Below are 24,656 nucleotides of genomic sequence, written 5' to 3'. Positions count from 1 at the left end.
CTTCTTTGCATAAAGTTTGTTGTCTCGAAGTAACAAAAGAACCTTGCGCAAATGCACCCTATGCTCCTCTATATTCTTGCTAAAAACAAGAATATCGTCCAAGAAAATCTCCACAAACTCATGAAGATTACGCCCAAATACCTCCGTCATCAACCGAGTAAATATGGCTAGTGCATTTGTCAAACCAAACGGCATAACTGTAAACTAAAAATGTCCGAAGCTTGTGTTGAATGCCGTCTTGGAGATAGATGCATCATCCTTTGCAATTTGATGATATCCACTCCTCAGATCAATCTTGGTAAACACTTGTGCTTCACCAAGCTTGTCTAGGATATCATCCACACGTGGCATCGGCATCTTATCCTTCACTGTCTTCTTGTTCAAAGCGCGGTAGTCAATACACATTCGCATTGAACCGTCCTTCTTCTTCACAAGCAAGACCGGAGCACCAAACGGAGACTTACTTAGCTGAATAAATCCAAACTCAAGTAACTCCTTGACTTGTCGTTGAACTTCTTGCTCCTCCGCATAACTTAACCGAAACGGACACCGGTAAATTGGCTGCGTCCCCAGCTCCAATGTAATCCCATGCTCCACACCTCCTAATGGAGGTAATCCATGAGGAAGTTTAGATGGAAAAACATCAAAAAACTCGTCAAGTACATCCCATACTGCTACTTCTCCCCCACACGTGCCTTGGTCCCCCAAGTCACGAACAAACAACAAGTAACTCGAAATTTCTTTTCCATTACGACAAGCCCACTTCAAAGATGTATCAGAGAGCATAACAACTGGTGGTTGAACGCCCTCGCCAAACTACACATCTTTAATGCCACCATACTCCAGCAAGATACGCTTAATGCTCCACTTTATCTCTGGATCCACCTTCACCAACCATGGCATCCCAAGAATGAGATCCACACGATGGATATCTGCAAGATAAAAAGTCTCCACAAGTGTGGTTTTGCCAACCAACACTTCTAGCCCCTCGACACAAGCATTGAAATGCTGAGTAGAGGTAGCTGCACCTTCCACTGTGTATGGAAGAACTCCGCATGTGTTCAGGCGATGCTCCGCAACAAACTTTGCCGAAACAAAGTTGTCATTGCTCCCACTATCCAGTAAAATCTGCACTGGATCGCCACGGAATACGCCCTCCAGCATTAAAGCTGATTCACGTGTATCCTCGAGCTCCATCTTGTTCCACACACAGTTGAGTTGATGAACAACGATCAAAAGTCTCTTCCTCCGACCAGAATGGTCGTACTCGTCATCCTCACACTGTAAAGTTTGCAACTTTTTAGTATCTGATTTACCGTGAGAAGAAGATTGGCCATTCTTCTTGTCCTGCCGTTTGTTCTTCAACTGCGGACAATCAGCCTTGTAGTGTCCAAGTTCGCCGCAATGATGACAACCCTGTCTATAATTCTTCACAAAGAACTTCTGCTTTTTGAATCTTTGCATCTGAAGTAGTCACCACCGACTTCAACTTGTGATGTTTGTTCCCATCCTTGTGTCCACGGCGATCATCACGACGATTCTCGACAGAAGGACTCCGCGAATGCTTGTGAGACTTGTGCTTGTCATTGTCAAGTCGACGAGCTGCATCAAAGAGCTCCTCCAAACTCTTTGTAGGCTGAGAATGACGCAAGTGTTGCCGCATGCTCTCACTATGTAAGCCATCAATGAAGTAGGATTTGTTTTGATCTGGATCCTTCGTTGGAACACGACTAATCAAGTGAGTAAGCTTCTCAATATAATCCCCGAGTGTCATTTTCCCTTGCTGGAAATGGTGAAGTTCTGTACGAGCATTCTCCACGTCGTAATGAGGGGCAAAACGTAAATGGAAAGCAGCCTCAAACTCATCCATGGTAGACACTGGTGGTTTCTTATTCGCAACACGGGACTCCTCAAGCCAATTCCACCATTGAAGACCCGCATCACGCAAAATCATCGGAATAGCCACTAAAGCCTCTACATCTGGAGTTCCCCTAGCAGCCAAGAACTTCACATTGGCTAGCCAAGCGAGACACTCGTCCACACCACCATCACCGGAAAAAGTTGGAATCTTGAGTCGATCTACCAAAGAAGGCTTACTTGGAGCACTACCCCATCCAGCCTCGAGTGCCTCAACACGCCCACGCATGGTATCCATCATGCCATGCATCTCGTCTTGCATCTCTTGCTGATTTCGATTAAGGGTTTGCAGCTCATGAACCATATCTTGAATGGTCCAAATCTCCACAACTTCGTCGGCACCATCGTTGGCACCACCATCGACAATAGGATTCCAGCGTTCAGCTTGGTCCGCCATCACAACCAACCTCCCTCTGATACCAATGTTATGAACCAGCGCAAAAAGACAGAGATCTAGTTGCCCTAGACTATGCTATGCCACTTCTTGAGGTTCCTCACCACCCAACCACCCCCGAGCTACCTCAAAAGCTCCACTGCGCCACCACTCCACTGTGAGCCCTAGGGTAGGTTAAGTCCCTTACCCTAACATGCCTTAATATACCCTTGAGCCTCCCTTTGACCGATGTTGACTATGTAGTCAAAGCTGGCACCTAACACCCGTGGGTCAGGCGCTTCCCTGATCCCACCAATTGGAGCATCTTTGCCGGTGGTGCGATCTCCCCGCGAAGGAGCCCGGACAACGGCATGGATGGGCGGCCTAGTATCCTCCCGTCCCGCCCGGGGTGTGTCTTCGTCTGCCCCGCCCCTCCTTCCCCACCGCACACATCACCGGGATTCCGGGGCGGCGCACTCCGCTCCGACCTTTGGGGCTCGGAGCCCTCCTCTCTGAGCCGGCCGGGAGTGGGCCGATCTCCGTCCATGCCCAGTCGCTGGTGCACCCGCCTCGAGTGGAAAAGGAGCGGCGGGGAGAGAGCGGTGGGTCGCCGGTGCCGGAAGGAGCCGCACCCGCGGAGCAGGCAGTCCTCCCCTCCGGATAGGGAGATAGTTGCCGGAAAACGTGTGAAACTTAATAAACGTAACGTTTTAAATGCCAGTCTAAACTCCTAATGCGTTTGCACTATTTGCGAAAAGAGACAAAGGTTTCTTTAGGGTTTCTTTAGGGTTTCTTCAGGGTTCTTGTGGTCATGATAGGAATTGAAGGAGGCCACCCTTTTGGCCTGTGTTATGTGAATGCTGGAGCTGGAAGCATGTGATACACGCAGAGTGGCATTGGACATGTAAGTATTGTCATGAGATTCACACTGGGGGAGTGGACCGAGTGTGAGCACATCTCACTGGAGTTCGGGCAAGAGGTGTGAAAACGTGCAAGGCAATGAGGGAGATCCCTTATGAGGTTCTTAAAAAAGCTCGCAGCTGTTTTTTCGATTTCGAGCTAGCAGACCCAGCAGATGCCGATGATGGGCATCTGCTGCAGCAAGCTGTACAGGGTTCAAGGGGGCCAGCAGAATCTATGGTGGCAAGCACGGAGAACTGGTCCAGTGCTGGGACAAGCAGAGCAGCGAAACACAGATCCTCAAATGGAAATTTGGTGACATTTTTTGATACTGCTTCAGCTAAGGCACTGGATGATGCTGTTGCAGAGTTCTTCTTTGCCGAGAACATCTCCTTGAACACAATCCAAAGAGACAACTTAAAGAAAGTGCTAAAAGTTGCCGCAAAAGTGGGGTGTCCAGCGATTGACAACCTCATGGGATATGAGAAGTTGCGGACAACTGAGCTACAGTGAATCTACAACAACGTTCAGAAGCGGCTTGAAGATGTGCGGCTAAGTTGGAGGACATATGGTTGTACCATTGTCACGGATGGCTGGTCTGATATCAAGAAGCGGTCTCTTATCAACTTCATGGTCAGTTCTGTAAGAGGCTCAATTTTCCTGAAGGCTGTGGACAGCAAGAATGTGAAGAAAACCGGAGCATGGTTGTTTGAGCAGCTGAAACAAGTGATTGCCGAGGTTGGCACGGAAAACGTTGTGCAGGTGGTGACGGACAATGCAAGCAATTGCGTGATCATGGGGGAGCTTTTGCAGCAGGAGTTTCCATAGATTGTACATGTTCGCTGCGTTTGCCACATTATGGACTTGCTGTTCAAAGATATTGGAGCCTTGTCTTGGGTGCAGCCTTTCATCGATGGCTGTGCAAAGACAGTTACCTTCATCACCTCAAAGCCATAGGTTCTAGCTCTTTATAGAACTTTCTGCAAATGGGACCTAATAAAGCCTGTGACCACGAGGTTTGCTTATATTTTTCTTGTGATGTCTCAGCTTCTGGAGACCACGAATCTCTCTGGGCTTTGAAGAATGGTGGTGAGCCAAGAATGGGAGCGACTTGACTAGTCTAAGAAGCCGGAGGGTCTGAAGCTGCAATCTCGTGTTCTCGATGACTCGTTCTGGGAGCGGTGCGAGAATTTATTAATTTTGCTCGGACCTTTACTTCAAGTTCTTCGGCTCACTGATCGGGAGGGGGCAACTTCAGGCCTCATCTTTGAAGCTGTTGATTGGCTGATCGAGAAGATGGATGAGGGAGCTCGAAATGGAATTTATGCACATGAGGAAGTGGGACAAATCAAGGATTTCCTACTTGAATCACACAGTCTGAAGAAGGCAAGGTGGTATCAAATGCACAACATCATTCATGGAGCTGCTTTTGCTCTTCATCCTCTGTTTCTGGGGGATAACCCGAAGAATGACAAGCTAGACAATGAGGCACGCGGGAACTGGCTGGAGTACATGCATGTTTATAGCGGAGGTGATCTGGACTTGCAGCTAAGATTGCAGGCACAGTTTGAGAGGTTTTGGCAATAGCTTGGATGGCAAATGAGGTTACCTGTTGCCAAGGATTGGGAGACCAGAAAGTTTCCAGTAACCTGGTGGAGTTCTTTTGGTTTAGAGATGCCTGATCTACGTCTCATGGCTCTCTGGATTTTAAGCCAGGTTGTTTGCACTTCTCCATGTGAGAGGAATTGGAGCTCATGGAGCTTGATACAAAAAAAGTGCAGGTCCCGCTTGCTTCCCAAAAATGCTGAGAAATACTTTATTTCGTTAAAGTGGAACTTATTCAGTAAAGTGGGACATTAATTAGCATGTGTCCACATGCCATTTCCTAGTACTTAATTAATATTTATTAATATTTCTATCAGTTTTTTAATTTATTTTTTATATTTTACAATATTATAACACAAAATCATATGAAAAGTTTTTAATTTATAAATTATAAAGCTAAAACTTCAATTTTTTATTATTGTTATAAAAATGGCATGTGGCCACACACCATAAGTGGGATAATGAAAAGTTCCACTTTAACAAAATAAAGCATAGAAGCTGGTTTACATTCACACAAACTTGCGGGTTGCTTAGAAGCTGGAGAGTGAAGGTTTGAGGATGCTGGAGATTGATATAGACAAGCTGGAGTTGGAGCCTCATTGGAAGAGGATTTTGGATCTGCAAGAATCTTTTGAGGAACTAAATCAGGCTACTGAAGAGTTTAGCATTGATGAAGGAATGGAAGATGATTCAGAATCGAAAGACGACTAAAATGGCTTATTCTTTCATTTGTTTTAGTATGTCATTCGGTTAGGTTTTATAAACTTAATATCAGATTAAAGTGTCTTTAGTAAATATTAGTGTTTTTTTAATCATTTTAGGCTTTAACATGTAAACATTGGATTGTCCTGAAAAAAACGTTTTAAATGGCGTTTAAATGTCGACATGTTGGAACGTTTGCATGTCTAGCTGCAACTATGAGGGAGGTTGAGACACGGGCGACGGGCATCATGATCGTGTCATGAGCAGGTTCGGGGATCAGATACCGAGGGCGTGGGTGGCCTTGTCAATGCGTTTCACTGTGAAGAGCTCAGTGTTGCAGATCCTTCTCATGTTCTTCCAGTGATCACCACTAGCCAAAGCTATTCCCTTGAAATTGTAGCCACTGTGCTCTCCAACCAGCAAATATGGCCTGAAACTAAAGTTTAGTCTTCAGTCTTGAACATTTGCTTTGCTAGAGCTGGACTGGAAATCACAATTGCAGGGATCATCCCCAATTTGAGATAGATAGTCTCTCCAAACTTCCTGGAGACCTTTTGCACTGAATGGTGAGGCATTCTTCCAATGAGATGGAGGTGACCAATGAGTGGCAAGCCCCATGGAGATGGGGGCAGCCTCTTGCTTGACAGCAACACATTCTTGAAGAGATGAGCAATAGTAGAAAGCCAAAGAAGAAGAGAAGGAACTCCATCGAGTCTATGAATCATGGTCTATAAATAATTGTTTCATTGCAAGGTTCGTCTAGTGATGCTTTTGAACAAGATGACAAACGAGTATCTGCTGTATTGTTTGAAGGTCAACCTCGTGAATAACGTAATATTATAATTTAAGAGCAAATTAAGATGCTTCTAATAAAACAGAATACAATGGTTACAGAGAAGTAACTTTGGCTTGCAATGGTAGCTTTGGCCATATGACAGACATAAAAGCTTCATCCATATTGTAGCTTCCTCCACGAACGACAGGCTCCCAGTTGAAACCATGAATCAAGTTGGCGAGCGTGAGGTACACACTCTTGAGTCCCAGCAACATCCCTGGACAGATTCTTCTCCCGCATCCGAATGGAATCAGCTCAAAGTCCTGGCCCTTAACATCGATTGTTGATCCTTGAAACCTCTCCGGCCAGAACTTTTCAGGCTTATCCCAAACTCTTGGGTCTCTACCAATGGCATAAAAGTTGATAATGGTGGTGGCACCTTTGGGAATGTCGAAAGACTCGCCCAGAACACAAGCCTGAGTTGACATCCTGGGCATCAGCAACGGGGCTGGAGGGTGCAACCTGAAAGTTTCCTTGACAATGTCTTCAAGGTATAGAAGCTTGTGGAGATCAGACTCTGTAACCATGCGATCTCGGCCCACAACAGTATCGAGTTCCTCCTGTGCTTTCCTCATTATCTCTGGATTGTTGAGAAGTTCCAGCAGCGCCCACTCTGTCGTACAAGCACTGGTGTCTGTTCCTGCTGCAAGGAGTTCCTGTGAAAATGAGGAAGACAGTCACTGTTACTACAAACTTTGTGAAATCCAGGAGATCATTCACTTACCATCAAGGTGGCTTTGGCGACCTCCTCGTCTTCTTGGTGTTGTAGCAAGATATCCATAAAATCCATCACAGGGCGGGACTTCTGGCTAGATTTGTGCTCTTGGATTATTTTTTTGAAGAACTTCTCTTGCTTGGCCACAATTTTTCTCGCATGTGGGATGTTCCAATCAATCCATCTCAGCCAAGCCGGGACGAACTCACTTATGTGGAACCTCCAGGACTTCTCTGAGCTGTCTAGCCTCTTCTATTTCCTCCCCGCCCAAGTTCTTGTTCCCAAAGAATCTCTTGCTCATGAGCATCTGGCTCACTATGTTGAAATTGAAATCAGTGACAAGTTCTCTCACATTGACGACGCTCTGGCTCTTGGATGCTTGAGCAAGCCGTGAGACCAAGTGAGAGACCTCCGCAAGCCTCAGCCCTCGGAAGGATTCCAGGCGCTTGACTGAGAAGAGCTCGGTGATACAGATCTTCCTCATGTTCTTCCAGTGATCACCGTTAGACAAACCAATCCCCTTAAAGTTGTAAGTGAGATATTCCCCAACCAACAGGTATGGTCTGAAGCCAAAGCTAGAATCATTGCTTCTCAGTGCCTCTTTCGCTAGATCTGGACTGGAAATCACAATGGCTGGAGTCATCCCAAGTCTTAGATACATAATCCCTCCAAGCTTTCTGGATAAGTTTTGGAAGGATTGGTGAGGCAGCCTAGACAGATGATGGACGTGACCAATCAAAGGCAGTCCCCACGGAGATGGAGGCAACCTCTTTCTACTTTGCAGCAAAGATCTTCCCAAAAAACACACCACCAAAGCTACAAGAAAGTAGACTGGAAACTCCATGAATCCCTTGTTCTCTCGCTTGAGACCATCAAGTTATAAAGCACATGAAGCTATAGTTCTTGAAGCTCTCAAGTCAACGATAGAGTTTTTGTAAGATCACTGCCGGACAAAACCACGCGAAGAGGGATCAGAGCTCGAGAATCTTTCTTCCAGCTTTGCTTTCTCCTCCCACATCCCTGCTGCCGAATCGAACACCGCGCCATCGCTCCCGCCCCATCAATTCTTCCATTTGATCCTCTAGTGGAACAAGACATCAGGATTAAAATCACTAGTTTGAAATAGTTGACTTCCAAGTATTAAATTCAGAGGTCCATGTGGAGCTTCTCTTAGTTCGAGAATTATACAATATTTATTTTGCAATCTTTGCTTGCCTTGGAGTTACACGAACTTGCAATGATAACTTTGGCCAACTTACTGCTCCAAAAGTCTCATCAAAACCATAGCGTTTCCCAGGAAGACGACGCCAGTCATAGCCATGGAGCATGTTTCCAAGAGTGAGATAAACAGTTTTGCCGAGTGACATTCTTCTCCCAGCTCCAAACGGAATCAGCTCAAAGTCGTGGCCTTTCACGTCGATTGCCAACCGGAAACCTCTGGGGCCAAACCTTTGTAGGATTCTCCCAAACTTTTGGATCTCTGCCAATAGAGTAAAAGTTGACAATGGTGGTAACGTCGAACTTCAAATGATTGACCCAAGACACAAGCTTGCATTGACATCCTCGGCACCAGCAATGGCATTGAAGGGTGAATCCTGAAAGTTTCCTTGACGATGGCCTCAAGATATGTCAGCTATGGGAAATCAGACTCCAAAACCATGCCATCTCCGCCTTGATTGATGAGTCAGTCAAGTTTGCTTTCCAGTTCCATATAAGTGAGTTTATACCATCTTGGCTCAACTGGAACATACCACAGGCCAAAAGAGTTGCTGCCAAGCAGGACGAATTCCTCCAGAAGATCATCAACGAACACAAAGCCAACAAATCCCACCCCACAACGGATTTCATGGATACTTTGCTTGAGCACAGACGAGATGACCAAGAGGTTGTCAAAGCCACCCTAGTGGAGCGGAGAATGATTCTAACATGATAATTTATACTCTGGAATGCTTTGTCATAGGAAATTCTGGCAGCAGGAATAGAGACAAGCGCATGCACAGTGGAGTGGGCTTTGCTATAAAAATCCAGATATCATGAGGAAAGCACAAGAGGAACTTGGTGTTGTCATAGTCCTTGAATACTCTGGCCTCTGCTAGCTCGTCGCCACTCAAGTTCTCTCCGGGAAACCTCTTGCTCATGAGGATCCGAGTTTGTACTTTTAATGTGAGGCCCGTGAGGTGCTCTCTCGCATCTACAATACTTTGGTCTTTGCAAGCTTGGGCGAGTGATGATACGAAGTAAGAAAGCTCCTCCATTCTAACCCAAAAGAAAGAGTCGATGCATTTGACTGTGAAGAGCTCGGTGGTGCAGATCCCTCTCATGCTCTTCCAGTGATTACCACTAGCCAAAGCTATTCCCTTGAAATTGTAGCCACTGTGCTCTCCAACCAGCAAATATGGCCTGAAGCTGAAAGTTGAGTCTTCAGCCTTGAACACTTGTTTTGCTAGATCTGGACTAGAAATCACAATTGCTGGGATCATCCAAGCCATCTTTTGGATTTCTATCATCATCAAGACAATTTTATTTTTCCTTTATTCCATCACCACCTCCAGCATCACCAACTACAAATACAATATTTTCTCACAAACCATATTCAAGACCATCTTTAGGATTATATAGTTCTACATCTCCCCCTAAATCCAACTTGTCATTATTTGGCTTGTACATTTTGTATAAGCATTTGCCTATGTCTCTAGAAAGTAGATTTGCTAGAAAAAACAACCTTTTATCCAACACATGACAAGTAAGGATAATTCTTCTCACCTTTCTATTTTGGCTTGGTATTGAGTATTCCTGAGCCATGTTCTGGATCCCAGAACTGTTACATCCAAGTTTACAAGGCAATCAAATTCTGGCAAAACTAAGTTGCTTTGAAAACCATATTGAAAATTATATGGAATTATCATGTGCTTTCATTGTTTAGCATACTATAATCTTAAATTTTGTTGATTGTGAAAACCACGTCTTAGAAAAGACTATGCCATCACTAATAATGAATAGGCATTGTACCCCCCAGGTTGGAGCAACCCCCCCCCCCCCCCCCCCCCCGTTGGCCATCTCCCACATAAGAGCTCTAGCAATTGCACACAGGTATACAAATTTTGATATTGGAGTTTATAGATAGCTTTAGTATATATATTGAAAACAAGTGAGTTCATTCTTGGGAAAGATTGTTTAACAAATAATATAGAGAGCACAAAAGTGAAGAATTCAAATCTTACTAGTAGTTTTGACGATTTCAATTTTCTATGGGCATGGTGGTATGGCTGGACCATTGCCAGAAACATTGAATAAACTATGCGTAGCTTTCACATTATGATAATTTGATATATAGAGCATCAACCACATTAGAGAGGGAACATTGGGATTCACTCTCAAGTCACAACTTCATCTAGTAAGTCCATAAGTAGAACCTCATGCTGTAGTGGGTTCTTGTCGAAGGGGGTTGGTAGAACATCCTCTAGCTCCTTTAGTCTAAAATTACTATAAGCCATATTGCAAAATAAGATATAGTGGTAAGGCATGTTTTGGTGGAAATTGCAGTGGGGATGGAAATTCCAGCAGAGTTATAAAAAGCTACATACTCAGCCTCTACTTCAACATCTTCCTTGTTACTCATCTAATTGTTGTTCAGGAATGAAACTTCCTCCTCTGCTCCAAGGGAAGCTCTTTGCCTAGAAGATCAAAAGGATCGTTATTTAGGTTTTGTGTGCATGGTTCATCTTCTTTACTTTAAAAATGGTCACTACCAGTTGCACTAGTGCTAGATGAAGCTCCTAATAGAAAAACTTGAGAAGAGGATATACAAAGCTTTGAAAACATAAATGTTTATCATTTTGATTAGTTTTCTCCATCCTCACTTGTGCTTGCTTCTGGTAGCTGAAACAATTCATATGAGTCCTCATGTTGAAGAGGAAGATGACTGTAGAAAACAATTACTATTGTTGCAAATGCTTACTTAAATTCTATATATAAGCTAGTAGTACAGTTTACTGCCCACTACCTATCTCCCCACCACCCACTACACCTTCCACCACTGCCTATCACCACACCACCACCACCCAACCAATTGTAATTCTAAATAAAATTATAAATATTCACTAAAAATATATAGTGAATATTTATATGTCCATAAGGGTCCTCCACATCTTCCATCTTGTACACTTCAATCTTCACCAGCTCATTCCTCAAGTGTGAGGCCCCAATCCAGCTCACAGCCCCTAGTGGTGAGGCTCTACACTGACTCGAGACAGGTTGGAGACAGCATAGATTGTCTACACGTGCTCTTGCCGAAGGTTGCATGCGGTGGTATAGTCTTTTGGAACAGTGAGAGGTTCACGGAACAGGTGCATCATGAGTCGACACAGCAAATCCAACAGGAAGTCTTGCCCCATGTGCTTGTGCGGTGATGGCGCAGCTTCGTCTAGCAGCTGGACATGGGTGAGAAGAAGCTGAATTTCATTCTCCACGGTAAGGAGGCCTCGCATTTTCGATTTGGTGATCGAAAAGCTAGAGCAGCTCTTGGAATTCTAACAGAGAACCTCAAGACTCAGAAGGGCTGGGCAGTGGGCTCACTCCCTACTCACAGGAATGCGTCAAGCTCATGCCCAGCTGGTGGGAACCCCTCCCACAACTTTGGCGTGTCAAAAACGCATGCACTCGTGTAGTCTTCGTCTAGCGGCAGTTTTCGTGGTCCAAAATCCATGCTTGTAAGGACCAAAGCCCACACAAGCATGGATTTTGGACCACTGCCCATGTGTTTTTGACACGCCTCTAAATAAAATTATAAATATAATTATTTTCTCAAAAAATGACTTTTCAAAAGTTAAATTTTAACTTATATTTTGTGGTAAAAAAGGCCATGTGAACTTGATCATCTCGGGATGAATGTCTACTTAAATGGACCTTGATTTTGAACAAATGCCCCAATTATTATCATGTTGTCAATAGGAATGCTCAATGGTGCTATTGAATAAATTCTTGGATGGTGTATTATAATGTGTAAGGAGAAAGACTTAAAAGTTGGTCTATAAGGGTTAAAATATAGAGAAAAGAACCTACAAATAAGTGTACCCTTTTTTTCAATTGGTTGGGATATAGAGATTTAAATATCATTTGGTTTAAGTAACATTAAAGATGAGTGACCTAGAAAAGCTGAATTAAAGAGCTCATGTAATGTGCCTGATTGAAAACTGGCAATACTTTAAATTCCACCCTATTATATAAGTTTGATCTTTACCTTATGTAACTCCATCACTTTTATTGCCAGTTCTTGAAACCACCTATAGTAGTGTAAGAGCTATGGTTTTGGAATGGCAAAAAACTTCATTATCATTGTGGTGAGAGGTTGGAGGACAAGAGCATTAAGCCTCTAGTAATTGTAGTTACTAGGGGCAACAACGTTTGTGATCAAAAGAAAAACATGTAAAAACAAAAAGTTAGTGTGGGAGATGGTGCTTGAAACATAAGTAGAATACCTCAAGCCATGGGGAGGTGCAAGCTAGGTTAGGATGATAGAAGGTCTAATAAAGCTATCACTAGTTCTTGCACAGGCATAGTTGGCACTGCCTGCACCTCCAATGGTGAAGGCACTAGCACTCATGCTACCACTAGCAATTGCAGTGGTGTCTGATCCATTGCATTGATCCTATATGTTTTCAAAGATCTAGCCTACATAAACAACGCAAAGATAATAGAGAGAGAAGGACAAAGAAGAGAAAGAGTTCATCATGGATTGATCTGACTCACATATCCTTCAATCTAGAGATCAAGCCTTGATCCAAAGTGCTTGATTTATAAATTTCATGTTGACATAAGCTGGCGAGAAAGAGAGCCTGGAGAGAGAAGACCACACCCCTGTTGCAGAATCGTAGATGTGGCAGCAGTGGCTCGAGGCGTGAGGGGAAGTGAATTGCAGGCCGACTTTGAAGCCATTATTTTTGACATACATTACCGAATCGATCAAGCCCATATCACAGTCTTCTACCTCCCAGTAGAGCAGTGGCATGGTGCGAATGACCGTAATATGATTGCCATTGGTAAAGTAAATCATGCCAAAATTCTGAAGGGAGCAATAAAGGGCAAAACTAACCCTAACCCTATGCCAATTTTTTTCATGGACGTCAGCCCTAGGACTAAAGGTTTTCCTAAACTCAAATAGTTAGTCGGCATCATCAAGAACAACAAAAAGCGTCATGCCACTCTTAATCTCATCAAAGTTATGACCTCCCTTCTTGTACTGGCCAGGAAATTTTTGGTTCTCTCGGATAGCTTGGCAAATTTCTTCAACGTTCTCGAAAATCTTCGTTTACACGGTGTAGTGCTGCTGGATCGTGTCTATGTCCAATCCCTTGAGCCTCACCACCGATTCGACGTGACCCTTGAGCGTAAGAAGCTCCCTCAACCTGGATCAATCCACCAGCGTCGATCATCACACATGAAAACTTTCTATGAACCAAAAACTTTTCTTTTTACCTGGCGATCTCGGCACGCCTCTTGGCTTGCTCCGCGATCTCGGACAGCTCCTTGTAGCTGCCCCTGTCTTGAGTCATCTTTGTTTCCGGTGGATGGAGCCCGTGGAGTGTTCGCTGAGCGTGAGCCCATTGAGCTTCACGGGCCTCCTTTCCAAAGTCCTTTTGGGTTGTAAAAGCAGTCTGTTCGTGAAAAGAAAAGCCAGTGAGCAATCTGGAAACTTCAAGAAGAAGAAAGAAAGATCACGGACCTTATTCTCGATCATGTTCTGCCATGCTTTGCCGCTTAGCACGTAACGCACGAAGATCTTTAGGAAGTCTAGAGGGATGTAAGTTACGAGACTGTAAAGCCAGATAGCACCAGCCCATCCCCAGCCAATTCCTTTGATACCAGCAAAGTTCCACCTTGCATACACAGCAAGGAGCGTTGCCACCTGAAAGAAAAAAAAGTTAAAGACCAAACGACGGCAGGAAAAAGAAAAAGAAAAAAAGAGATGATGAGAGCTCATTACCATCTGAGCGACTAGAAACGCCGAAAGCAACAAGAATCCCGGACGCTCAAAGTATGAAAAGCTTCGTGACCTTGTGACAAAGATTAGTGCCTGACTCACGATACTGACTTGCAGGTACACCGCAGCAGTCAATTCCCTGTTGCTGTCTTTGATGGTTCTAAGGTGGAACTTGCTCTGCGGGAATCACTCGCTTTATGTCAGCTTAGAGACCGAGAGACTCTACCTCGAAAAAGTCGGTCTTGTAGATCATCCAGAAGAATAACACTGTCATCAATCCCATGTAGGTCCCGAGAACGATGCCGGTTGTGAAGATTTCCCGGAGCTTCCAACTATCAGGCAGCGGAGAAGGTTTGACACGATCTTTTGAGATTGTCATGATGGTACCTGCAGGGACACGCGACATCCTGTTCATCAAACACATAAAAGAAAGATAATGCACCCACCATCATTCAGAATGGCAATGATAAGAACCATGAATGGAGCAAAGTCGAATTTCCATATGAGAGCAAGTAGCATAAAGCCGAGCTAGAAAGATAAACAGTGGTCAGTGACGCCTGAGCAGCATCATATATGTAAAATGTAACTTACCACTATACGGATTGTGATCGACACGGCATAAATCTGTGGAGACAGCTTATAGTTTAGAGAAGTAAAGACGTTGCAACGCTGCTTACCGTGTAGTTTTTCATACGCTGGAAGATAGCACGGCTGGTAAGAACAGCACTGATAATCACACTAAGGCCGGGCTCAGTTAGAACAATATCAGATGCACTCCTTGCCGCGTCAGTAGCATCTGCTACAGCAATACCAATGTCTGCCTTCTTTAACGCAGGAGCGTCGTTCACACCATCGCCAGTCATACCGCAGATATGCTTCTTTTCTTGCAGCTTCTTCACAATTTCATACTTGTGTTCTAGACACAGAAGGAAACCATAAGCACGAGTCTTCTCAAGTGCCAAACGAAAAGTTTACCTGGGAATACTCCAGCAAAACCATCAGCTTTTTCAATCAGCTCCTCAACCGGAAGCGCAGCAAGATTCTCATCTTTGTGGTTTCCAAGCAGCGAAGAAGATGGATACATGTTTGTCCCCATCCCAAGACGGCGACCAGTTTCCTTCGCAATTGCCAATTGATCACCTAGAGAAAACGAAAGCTCACTTTAGGCACTCACAAGTGACAGGGAAGTCTCACCTGTGATCATTTTAACGTTTACACCAAGATTCAAAGCCCGGCGAATGGTTTCAGCGCTGTCGTGACGGGGAGGGTCAAAGAGAGGCATCAGTCCACAAAACCTCCATGGTCCTCCCGGACTTTCCTTGTTCTTCTCGGGTACGTCCTATGAATACAAAACTTTGTAAGGAACTAGTCTCTTAGGACAAAAAAGAGTGCCAGACCTGTATGGCAACGGCAAGAGAACGAAGCCCTCGCTCAGCGAACTTGTCGATGATGGAGTGAACCTTGTCTGCTATTTCGGACTTATTGTGAGCCAAGGCGAGAATCTTCACAAGCAAACATAGCTTTAGCCAAATCAGAAAGCAAAAGAGAATACTAGGTTGTTCGAACCTGCTCAGGAGCTCCTTTACTTGCTCTGTGCCATTTTCCATCGGAGTCAATGTAGGTGAGTGCTGTCCTCTTGTCCACAGGATTGAAAGGCAGAAAGTGCACTTCCGTGACATTAGCCCGAGCCTGTCACACTCATTCCAGTTGCTTCAAACTTTAAACAGCGGGAGCCACAGACCTCTTTAGGATCCGCAAGCATTCCAACAATGGCCGTGTCTATTGCATCCTGGTTCTCAGTTCGAGACGCTCTCGCAGCCAACAACACTACCATTTCCTTGTCCACTCCTTTCGTAAACACCTGAAAATATAATAATGCGCACTATGAGAATCTCTGAGCACTTAAAAAACTGATGTCAAGTCACTCGCCTCGATAAGGTTTTTGTCGACTGTGAGTTTGTTCAGTGTCAATGTACCCGTCTTATCACTGCACAGGACATCCATTCCAGCCATTTCTTCGATAGCAGTCATGCGCTTTGTAATAGCTCCCTGTATTTCCATAGAATTGTTTAGGAACGTCAAATACAAAGAATGAAAACTCAAACTTCTTTTAACGAACCTGTGTCGACAGGCGGTGAGAACCAATAGCCATGGTAACAGACAAAACCGTCGGCATTGCAATTGGAATCCCACCAATGAGCAACACAAGCAAATTGTTGATGCCATCGCGATACTTCCTCCTCTGGATTGGATACATGACGATGATCTCGATCACCATTCCAATGGCAATGGAGCAGATGCAAAAGTTTCCAATCGCAGTGAGCACCTTCAAGCAGCAGCCACAAGGAGTAAGATCCAACTTCCCGTGCAGAGACGCAGAAAAGACTTTTTTACCTTTTGAAAGTGGCCAACTTGGTTAGTGGTGTCAACTAAATGCGCGGCCTTCCCGAAGAAGGTATGGACTCCCGTGGCAATCACAACCGCCTCAATCTCTCCTTGCTTGCACGTCGATCCAGAGAAGACCTCATCACCTGGATTCTTGGTCACTGGGAGCGATTCTCCAGTCAGTGCCGACTGAATAATATCGAGTGTTAGAATCGTTCTTGAGCGACAGGAAAAACTTGCCATATCAGCGATAAGATATGATCAGACCTGGTCAATCTTCAGCGGATCACCATGGAGCAGCCTCGCGTCAGCTGGGATGATATCACCGAGCTTGATGCTGATGATATCACCGGGAACTAAGATCTGAGCGTCTTGCTCCTGCCACTTGCCGTCCCTCAACACCTATAGGAAAACACCAACGTTCTTTCAGCTCCTGACTGAAACTCGAGAACGTTACAAGGCAGCGAACAAAGATACCTTGGTTTTTGGAGCTAGCCGCGCCATTAGAGCGGCCGCGGCGTTCCCCGCATTGTTCTCCTCGATGAAAGAGATGGTGGAATTTATCACGAGGAGGATGACTATTCCCACAAAGTCTTCCCAGTCCGGCGGCTCTCCCTATTAGTAACAAGTAAGAGCGAGGAGTCAACCAAGAGAGCCGAGAATAAAAAGTTGAAGTCCCTTACGTCTCCATTCGCAAGAACAATCGCCATGATAGCAGCCGCCTCCATGACCCAAGAGAGAGGATTCCACATAAATCCCAAGAACTTGAGGAATTTGCTCTCCTGGAGTAGCAAGGCAATGGAAATGAGCACCATGCAGGCAAAGATCGATCCATCGATCGCACCTTTTTCTCCTCGAGCTTGTTGTAGCCGAAGATCTTGAGCCGATTCTCTCCCTCGGTGCTGGTGAGACCAACCTCGGTACATTTGAGCTGCTGGAACACCTCCTCCACTGGAATTCGCTCCTGGAATCCCACCGATTGAGCGTTAGCGCTTGAAATTTCGAGCCAAGAACAGCGCCGCTCACCAGATCGACGTTCTCGTCAAGAACAAGCCCCTTGCCATCGGCCGCCATGGTGTCTCTCCCGATCGGCGAAAAGCCCCCTCGCGGCAGGGATTCCCTACGCCGATCCGTCACTCATCCAGCTGCAAATCGCGCGACGCGGAATTAGAATCACAGCAAGACCATCGCCACGAAGAATATGAAAAGACACACACAAGAAAATCGATCAAGAAAAACCTTGGAGCTCTCCACCGGGAGAGAAAGAAAGAAAGAACTATAGCCTAGGTAGAAATGTTTTTTGGGGGAACCTATCAATATAAGTATAAATATGGAATCGATCGAGCAATGAGCAAGTAAAGACGAGAAAAATGGCTCGAGAGGCGACTGGCGAGTGGAAGACGTTGCTATCGCGGCGCAAGAAAAAAAAGCATCGATCCAAATCGATCAAAGGGGTGAGCTTTGTTAGCCTAAACAAGGAGCCAAGAAATATTTGCCTGTGGTTCTATAATTCACCAGAGCTGCGCCGGTTGGAGCACGTAAGTTCTCGCGCGAGGCGTCGAAAAAGAGGACTGGACCGCTTGGGGCGGGGCTAGCCGGGGTTTTTATACCTGGGCTACAGGAACACGACGACTGTGGAGGCCCAAGTGGCCCAATGGAAGGAAACCGGGAGCAAGTTTTAATTTTGGGGGGAGATTTTTCTTTTTCCTTTCGTGGCAGGCTCTATAGAGTGGACCGCGAATTATTTTTCGCAGATGGAACCTTGGATACGACGACTTAAAACCCGGAGAGACCGCTTTACTTTATACAACAGGGGATGACCTCTTGACACTATTTGCCGCATATTGGGATTTGCTAAAGGTGGTTGACGCATGCATTGTGAAACTATTAGGTTAATGGATTAGTATTAGGCACAAGCCAAAGGTTGTGTCTTTTGTGGGGGGACATAAGTTGGCGGCATGGTCTGTGGAATCAGATAGTAAACAAAGGGTTTTTAAAGGTTGTAGCAAATGCCGCGGCGCGGTAAAGGAAATAGAGGTGGGAAAAGATTTGATCCAACGGCCGTCGACTTTTCCATCCCTATCGTTTTCTGGAACCTTTGAATTTGCGGTGACGGATATTCTCTACCCCTCCAAACGAGATTCGATTGCCCTTCTCGTCAACTCTGGGCTGCATACGTGTATATTTTATATGCTTTTGATTTTTTGCGTTTTCTTTTCTTTTTTCTACTTGGGACGATTATGATTGATGATAACATGCTCCCCAGTGAGCTTGAAAAGTGGGACTATCAAAATATCAAAATGCGAGAGATCGACCAAGGCGGCGTACTAGAGGGCGTTGGAATCTCGGGGCGAATCTATAGAGCCAACTTTGCTTTCGATTTCAATGCCAGCCTTTCCTTTTCGCAGTTGTGGGTGGATTCACGGACGGGTGCGGCTGCGTTCGGGCAGCTTCCAGCCCTGGACCAGCTAAAATCTTCCCCTGGAATCTTCCCGGAATCTCCCTGGCTTGCAAGGCTCTTTGGTTGGTTAAACAACTCCCTAAAGCCCTATCATTGACAACGAAAGATGCCCCATTCCCTTGACAATCAAACAAAACCGGAAGATCACGTAGTTTAATCGTATCAGAACTTAGCACGTTCGAATCCAACGAGAATCTCCACGCGACACATACAGACATTCAAAGACAAGCAAGCTCCTGTGATGAATCGATCCCAAAACAAAAGCTTGAGAGCGCAAAACTGTCCATTGGCTTTGTCAAATTGTGCAGCGCCCTTGTGTGCACGGAACCGTCAATGAGAGAAAGAGTGACCATCTTTTCATTCCAATGGCTGGACATGGTTGACTAGAGACGAAACCACTCGTCACGGGCTCGATTACCTGTCCCGGCAATGTCTCCCAAAAGTCAACACGCTGAGCCCTATTTTCTCGAAAATTCCACGACTCGCAAATGGTTAAAAACCGGGTTATTGTCAACGGAAGTCAATCTAAACCTAAATTCTAGAGCCCTAGAAATGATATACTTTAAAATTTAGGGTTCTTGGGGAAGAAATGGAGGAGCTCCTGGCGCCTCTGCTATGCGGCATCGACTACGCCCATGGAGGAGGCAAGACAATGCCGCTCACCACGCCCGATCTCCAGCTCCTGTCAGAGAGGATGCAGGTACGCGCGGAGGAGATGAAGGATCGCGTCTTCGCCACCGTGAAGAGCCGCTACAGCAAGATTACGGAGCTCGCTCGCCGCGCTAGCACTGCCGCATTGGATGTAGAGACCGTGGATTCCCAGCTCCGGGCTCTCCTGGACGATTCATCGCTCCGGATCGGGGATACTTCTTTCGATTCCAAGCTGTGGAAGCTCTCGGCGGAGGTAAAGGGGATCAGGAGTGAGCTGAGGGTGAAAACATCGGCTTTGGCCGTGGTGAAATCCACCGTCGAGGTCCGTGATCGCTTGCTAGCTGGGAAAGAGCTCTTCGATGGAGGCCAAATTCTAAGCGGTGCGAGGAAAATCGCCGAAGTGAAGGGAATCGTCGACGATGATGACGAAGATACGCTTTTGATGCATGAACTTCTCAAGCAGCTGTTATCAGGGATTTATTCCGAGGTATGTCTCCTTTCAGGTTTATTTTTTCATTCTTCTTTTCTTTTTTCCCAGGTGGATTTTCTACTTGCAGGCTTATGTTCCAAAGTTGTCTCCGTGAATTTTACTGAAGGAATATTGGCTGTGAACTTTGTGACAGTTGCGGGATCTCGACATAACTTTGTGGCAATACTGGAGACAATGGAGGTAGCTATCTTGAAATCCAGGTTTGCGTTTTCACTGAGTTTCTCTTGACAGGTACTTGGACTCCTCGATGGCTTCCTTGGTCGTTTCACAGATAATTTGTGTAAGCTGTTGGCTCTCTTAGTCCACTCTGCTACTGTCGTGAGAGTGGAGCAAGACAGTGACCGTGCAGTACTAAGGATCACTAGAGACGAGAATGCAAGAGTAAGTTTCTCCTTTTTGTGTTTGTGATGATGTGTTAGTCTGTGATTTTTGTGAATTCCATTGAAACCAGGTAAATCAATCATCTATAGAAGGCGTTTATAAAGAAGTACTGGACTTTGTAAAGTTTATCAACGAGCATCTTTTACACCGCCAGAAAGTATGGATGCTAAAGCTGGGCAGGTCGATTTGGCCAAGGCTTGCCGATATGATAATCCAGAATCACTTACGCAAGGTTACAGTATTTTTGGTGGTCCTGGTGGAGACTGACCTTTTGGATTGTGTTGCAGGCAATTCCTGCCGATCATACACAGTTCCAACATTTTGAACAGATTCAAATCCTTACGTCAGAATTCGAAGAAGCTCTCGAAGCCGAAAACTTTGTCAGTGTGGACGACGAAGGTGGACTACTTAGCAACTTCACAGCCGATGTCGAGATTCATTTTTCTGCGAACAAAAGAAAAGATTTGCTGGCTAAAGCTCGAGACATTATCATGCGTTTTGATTATCGGTTGCTTCTGGTAAGTTCATTCACTACTTTCGTATGGCTAATGTCCGTCCAGGATATGGCAGCAGAGAGGGAGGAGAAAGACCGACTTATTTTTAGGGAAGACAAGTATGTTGTATCCTACCTTCCAAAACAGCTTTTACCCATTGTACAGGATACATTGAAGGTATACTTTTACATTCTCTTCTTAAAACAGTGCTTTGTTGTAGGATGCTTGCTCATCGACACCAAGACTAGCTTTGGAGCTTTATAAAGTCGCCCGAGACATTGTGCTGCTCTACCGAGCAATTGTTCCTTCTCAGGTCTTGGTGTCTGACAAATCCTCAGTGAAAGCAGCACCAGTATTTTACAATGACTGCCTCTACATTGCAAATGAGTTGACGACTTACTCCCAGCAGGTTTGTGGACCTCAAGAGTATCCAGTTTCTTACGCTCTGTGATCTGCAGTATAGCTCGTCACTGCCTGTCGATCTGCAACAGTCATGCACTTTGATGGACCTCGTTTCGGTGTTTCAATCCATGGGATACAATATGCTTTCAACACATGTTAAGCTGATAAACAATCAGCTCCTGCAGGTTTGTAAAAGAAAAAAAAAATGCTATTCAGCTTTACAGAAATGTCTTGCTTGTAGGCTCTAGACAGTGCTAATGGATTCAAATCGACGGATGAGAGAAGAGGCCGTGAAAGGGCGCAGTCTGCACTGCAACAGGTACCGTTTCTGTCAAAGATAAACTTTGCTGGAACTTCCTTTAGCAGGTTGTATCAATCTTTAGATCTACGCACAACGTCTGGCAAGAATTTCTACCCAGCAGTTTTCAAGTGAAGCAGTTGACAATGCTGGCTGATTCACTTGTCAGCAGAATTGTTTTTGAAGTTCTGTCTATCAAAGACATGGCTGCCGAAGAAACTGTTCAGGTAAACAAAGTCTGGGTGGTGTAATCAGTTTTACAATCACTTGATCCAGTTGCACAACTTACTGGACGAGCTGATACTGGACTTGGGCTCGGTGCTGGCTTCTGTCGAGAAACATAGTAGGAAATCACTCGACATCCTTGTACCGTCGTGGAGAAAACTAAAACGCTTATCTGGTAACGCCAGTTTTTCTCGTCTTGGCTGACATGGGGAAACTTGTTCCAGAGTTATTGGAGATGTCCTTGAGGCCCATCACGAAAGCATGGGAGAGTGGAATTCTCCCGTCGGCAGGATTCTCGCCAGCCGAGGTGGGTGTAGTATGGAGTTCTCTTAAAGAGATATTTGGTCTTTCGGTCAGGTCCAGAGCTTGATCAAGGCGATATTCACGGACACCTCGTTGAGAGCGGAGTGCCTTGAAAGAATAGTTTGATGTTCCTTTGCCGGCCAAATTTCCAAACAGTTTTGTGATATTTTCTTTCAGCGAGAAGCAGCTACTCGGGTGAGTGTTTTGCTGGTCGAAACTTTTTCTCCAGTTGCCTTTTCTTTTTTCATGCCTTTTCTAGTTGCGAAACACAATTCTGGCAAATCTTTTTTTTTTTTTTGGCGTACATTCACGAGTTCGTGATCAATGCAAAACAAAAGCAAACGCGACTCTTTGTGCTTTAAAGGGCACGATATAAAAGTTGATATCAAGCTCACGAAAAATCATCAAGACAGATGACTTTATAAGCCATTGGCTTAGTGAAAAATTGAAGAAACTTTATAATACTTTTCCTCCTCTAGGAAAAATGTTACCAGCTTTCTTATATGGGTGTTAGATTTTCTCCATTTGTTCTGTTTATGATGTTTTTCCTCTACTAATGCTCAAAGTGCACACTTTCTAAATTCTGGATATCAAAGTTGAATTCATTACCATAGTATTCATGAAAACTTTAGAATTCTTGAGGGAGAAAAAGAATTTTCATCATGTAAAAAATGATGAAGGCAAGACCAAATATATGTCTAGAAATCAAGAAAATATAGAAAATTAAATTTTTGGACAAATGTGGAATTGGCAAATGTACCATTTACAAAAGCAGTATTTGAAACATTTTTTTAATAATTAAATCCAGTATTTATTCAGCCTTATTAAATGAAGTTGTTAAAAATGGATGGAAAAGCTTAGAAGCATATTTAGAACCTGTACAAGGTAATTCATACAAAGAAGCATAAAAATCTCCATGAACTTATAAACCAAGTTAAGATAAGAAGTCAAAATACATTATTTATTAAATAGTTCAAAAGTTAAAGGTTAATGTGCAATATAAAAAATAACTTGGGTAATCAATATTATAAATAAAGGTAAACTTTGCTATTTACATTTTCAATTAGATACTGATAATAAATATTAAAAGCCCAAATAGGAGTGTCTAATAACCTTTGATTATAAGATTGCCCCCAGCCTCATTACATAGTTAATAAGCTTATTGAAAGTTATGGTAAATTTTTAACATATATTTTCTATGAAAAAAAATTTAGTATATTGTTTTTTATGATATATAAACTTATTTTAAGATAGCATTTTTTAAAAAAATTCTTCTTCTTTTTCTTCAGCTTTTAAATTTCTATTGCACTTGGAGGAAAAACTTTGGAAATATTTAAAGTCTAAATCCAAAAACAAAATGATTCTTCAAATGAAAAAGAAGATAACCAAATGTCCAAAGACAAAATACAAATAAAGATCTAAACCTCTTAAAAATATTCAAGAAAATAATAATTCAGATTGAATCAAGGGATGGATTATGGTGTATGAAATGCTAGAACAAAGGTCACATTGCTACAAAATGTAATTTGCAAGTTCCTAAAGGCTAAATATGGTTGCTCAATTTGATAACACATCTAATTGGACTCAAGAAAATAGATGGCAATATGATCAACCATAACAAAACCAACAAAGTGATAGCAAAATTAACAATACAATCCTTATCCAAGATATCATGAGAACTATAATTATGGCTATCCAAACAACCACAACCTTATCAACCACTATATCAACAACCTTATTAACAACTATTATATCAATTATTATATTAATAAAATTATAAAATAATCATTATAAAGACCACCTTTGCAACAAAACAATTACAGTCTTATAATAAAACCCTCAATCTCAAACTTATTAATGACATAACTATCAACTTCATAGAACTGAAAATAATAATATTAATAACCACTAAACCAAGATAGTAGACCTCCAAAAAACAACCAATCTAACCATAGACAACCTCTTATAGTAAGATATTAAGGAATAAGAACCCATAGAAAACAAACTTGTAGTGTGCGTAATCATAAAAGAACAAAGTAAATATCAATTTATAGATGGTGAAGATAATAGCAAAAAATAAAATAAATAAAAAAAATATCAATGAATGATCTTGTCTCATAAATCTGATAAAATTTATAACAAAAGCCAGAAGTTGATATTAATCAGATTTTACCACCACAAACACAACTTTAAGATTTCAAAAAAGGCCTGCATGAAATTACCTTAAACCAGATCCCCTAATAAGGTGTTACCATTTTTCTTCAGCAACTATTCCAAATAGCTCCATACTTATGTAAATAATTACTCAAGATTTATTAATCGTTTTCAACTCTAACATAAGAACGAAATGACACCCACTCTATCAACTTAACATCCAACCTCTATAATAGAGGTTAAAGACTATGATAGTGACTATGTGTCCTAATTGAGATAGTAAGAACAAAATTCAAAATAGTTCTAATGACCAAAATAGTGAGGTGTCAATATCATTGAATACTCACTCTGAAAAGCAATAGGATTATGATTAATACAACTAGTAC

General features: G+C 43.6%; 3 protein-coding genes across 3 annotated transcripts; 1 reads left to right on the top strand and 2 right to left on the bottom strand.

Annotated features, from left to right (window-relative positions):
- Positions 1-6,385: 6,385 nt before the first annotated feature.
- Positions 6,386-8,139, bottom strand: LOC9646834 (flavonoid 3'-monooxygenase). Its single transcript, XM_002979946.2, has 2 exons — positions 7,057-8,139; positions 6,386-6,988 (listed from the first exon to the last, which is right to left on the bottom strand). Exons 1-2 carry the CDS (start codon positions 7,120-7,122, stop codon positions 6,386-6,388), a joined length of 669 nt encoding a protein of 222 aa, XP_002979992.2. The 5' UTR covers positions 7,123-8,139.
- A 4,923-nt stretch (positions 8,140-13,062) lies between these two features.
- Positions 13,063-17,995, bottom strand: LOC9647337 (plasma membrane ATPase). Its single transcript, XM_024684984.1, has 22 exons — positions 17,908-17,995; positions 17,438-17,556; positions 17,256-17,375; positions 17,095-17,193; positions 16,889-17,026; positions 16,679-16,813; positions 16,421-16,600; positions 16,146-16,352; positions 15,956-16,075; positions 15,768-15,887; positions 15,593-15,715; positions 15,424-15,528; positions 15,221-15,365; positions 15,002-15,166; positions 14,704-14,942; positions 14,618-14,650; positions 14,473-14,554; positions 14,253-14,413; positions 14,030-14,203; positions 13,769-13,951; positions 13,522-13,700; positions 13,063-13,451 (listed from the first exon to the last, which is right to left on the bottom strand). The coding sequence occupies exons 2-22, from the start codon at positions 17,483-17,485 to the stop codon at positions 13,355-13,357; spliced, it is 2,853 nt and encodes a 950-aa protein (XP_024540752.1). The 5' UTR covers positions 17,486-17,556; positions 17,908-17,995; the 3' UTR covers positions 13,063-13,354.
- A 1,465-nt stretch (positions 17,996-19,460) lies between these two features.
- On the top strand, positions 19,461-22,580 carry LOC9647336 (centromere/kinetochore protein zw10 homolog). The gene is made up of 13 exons (XM_002980087.2): positions 19,461-20,010; positions 20,062-20,193; positions 20,245-20,394; positions 20,465-20,626; positions 20,682-20,912; positions 20,955-21,065; positions 21,109-21,297; positions 21,347-21,475; positions 21,532-21,609; positions 21,657-21,815; positions 21,865-21,988; positions 22,038-22,120; positions 22,171-22,580. The coding sequence occupies exons 1-13, from the start codon at positions 19,462-19,464 to the stop codon at positions 22,240-22,242; spliced, it is 2,169 nt and encodes a 722-aa protein (XP_002980133.1). The 5' UTR covers position 19,461; the 3' UTR covers positions 22,243-22,580.
- Positions 22,581-24,656: the final 2,076 nt, after the last annotated feature.

Source organism: Selaginella moellendorffii, unplaced genomic scaffold, assembly GCF_000143415.4.
Source record: "Selaginella moellendorffii unplaced genomic scaffold, v1.0 SELMOscaffold_43, whole genome shotgun sequence".
Lineage (NCBI taxonomy): Eukaryota > Viridiplantae > Streptophyta > Lycopodiopsida > Selaginellales > Selaginellaceae > Selaginella > Selaginella moellendorffii.
Note: the sequence above shows the minus strand (reverse complement) of the source record. Positions and strands in the feature narration are given on the sequence as shown.

What these genes read in the sequence shown, in the direction of transcription:
- LOC9646834 (XM_002979946.2), bottom strand. Translation starts at nt 7,122, where the DNA reads ATGGATTTTATGGATATCTTGCTACAACACCAAGAAGACGAGGAGGTC. An exon ending in TCGCCAAAGCCACCTTGATG is followed by an intron (nt 6,989 to 7,056) that starts GTAAGTGAATGA and finishes TCATTTTCACAG; the next exon opens with GAACTCCTTGCAGCAGGAAC.
- LOC9647337 (XM_024684984.1), bottom strand. Translation starts at nt 17,485, where the DNA reads ATGGCGGCCGATGGCAAGGGGCTTGTTCTTGACGAGAACGTCGATCTG. An exon ending in TTGACGAGAACGTCGATCTG is followed by an intron (nt 17,376 to 17,437) that starts GTGAGCGGCGCT and finishes GTGGGATTCCAG; the next exon opens with GAGCGAATTCCAGTGGAGGA. An exon ending in AAGTTGGCCACTTTCAAAAG is followed by an intron (nt 16,353 to 16,420) that starts GTAAAAAAGTCT and finishes TGCTGCTTGAAG; the next exon opens with GTGCTCACTGCGATTGGAAA.
- LOC9647336 (XM_002980087.2), top strand. Translation starts at nt 19,462, where the DNA reads ATGGAGGAGCTCCTGGCGCCTCTGCTATGCGGCATCGACTACGCCCAT. An exon ending in TTGATTATCGGTTGCTTCTG is followed by an intron (nt 20,913 to 20,954) that starts GTAAGTTCATTC and finishes ATGTCCGTCCAG; the next exon opens with GATATGGCAGCAGAGAGGGA. An exon ending in TGACGACTTACTCCCAGCAG is followed by an intron (nt 21,298 to 21,346) that starts GTTTGTGGACCT and finishes TGTGATCTGCAG; the next exon opens with TATAGCTCGTCACTGCCTGT.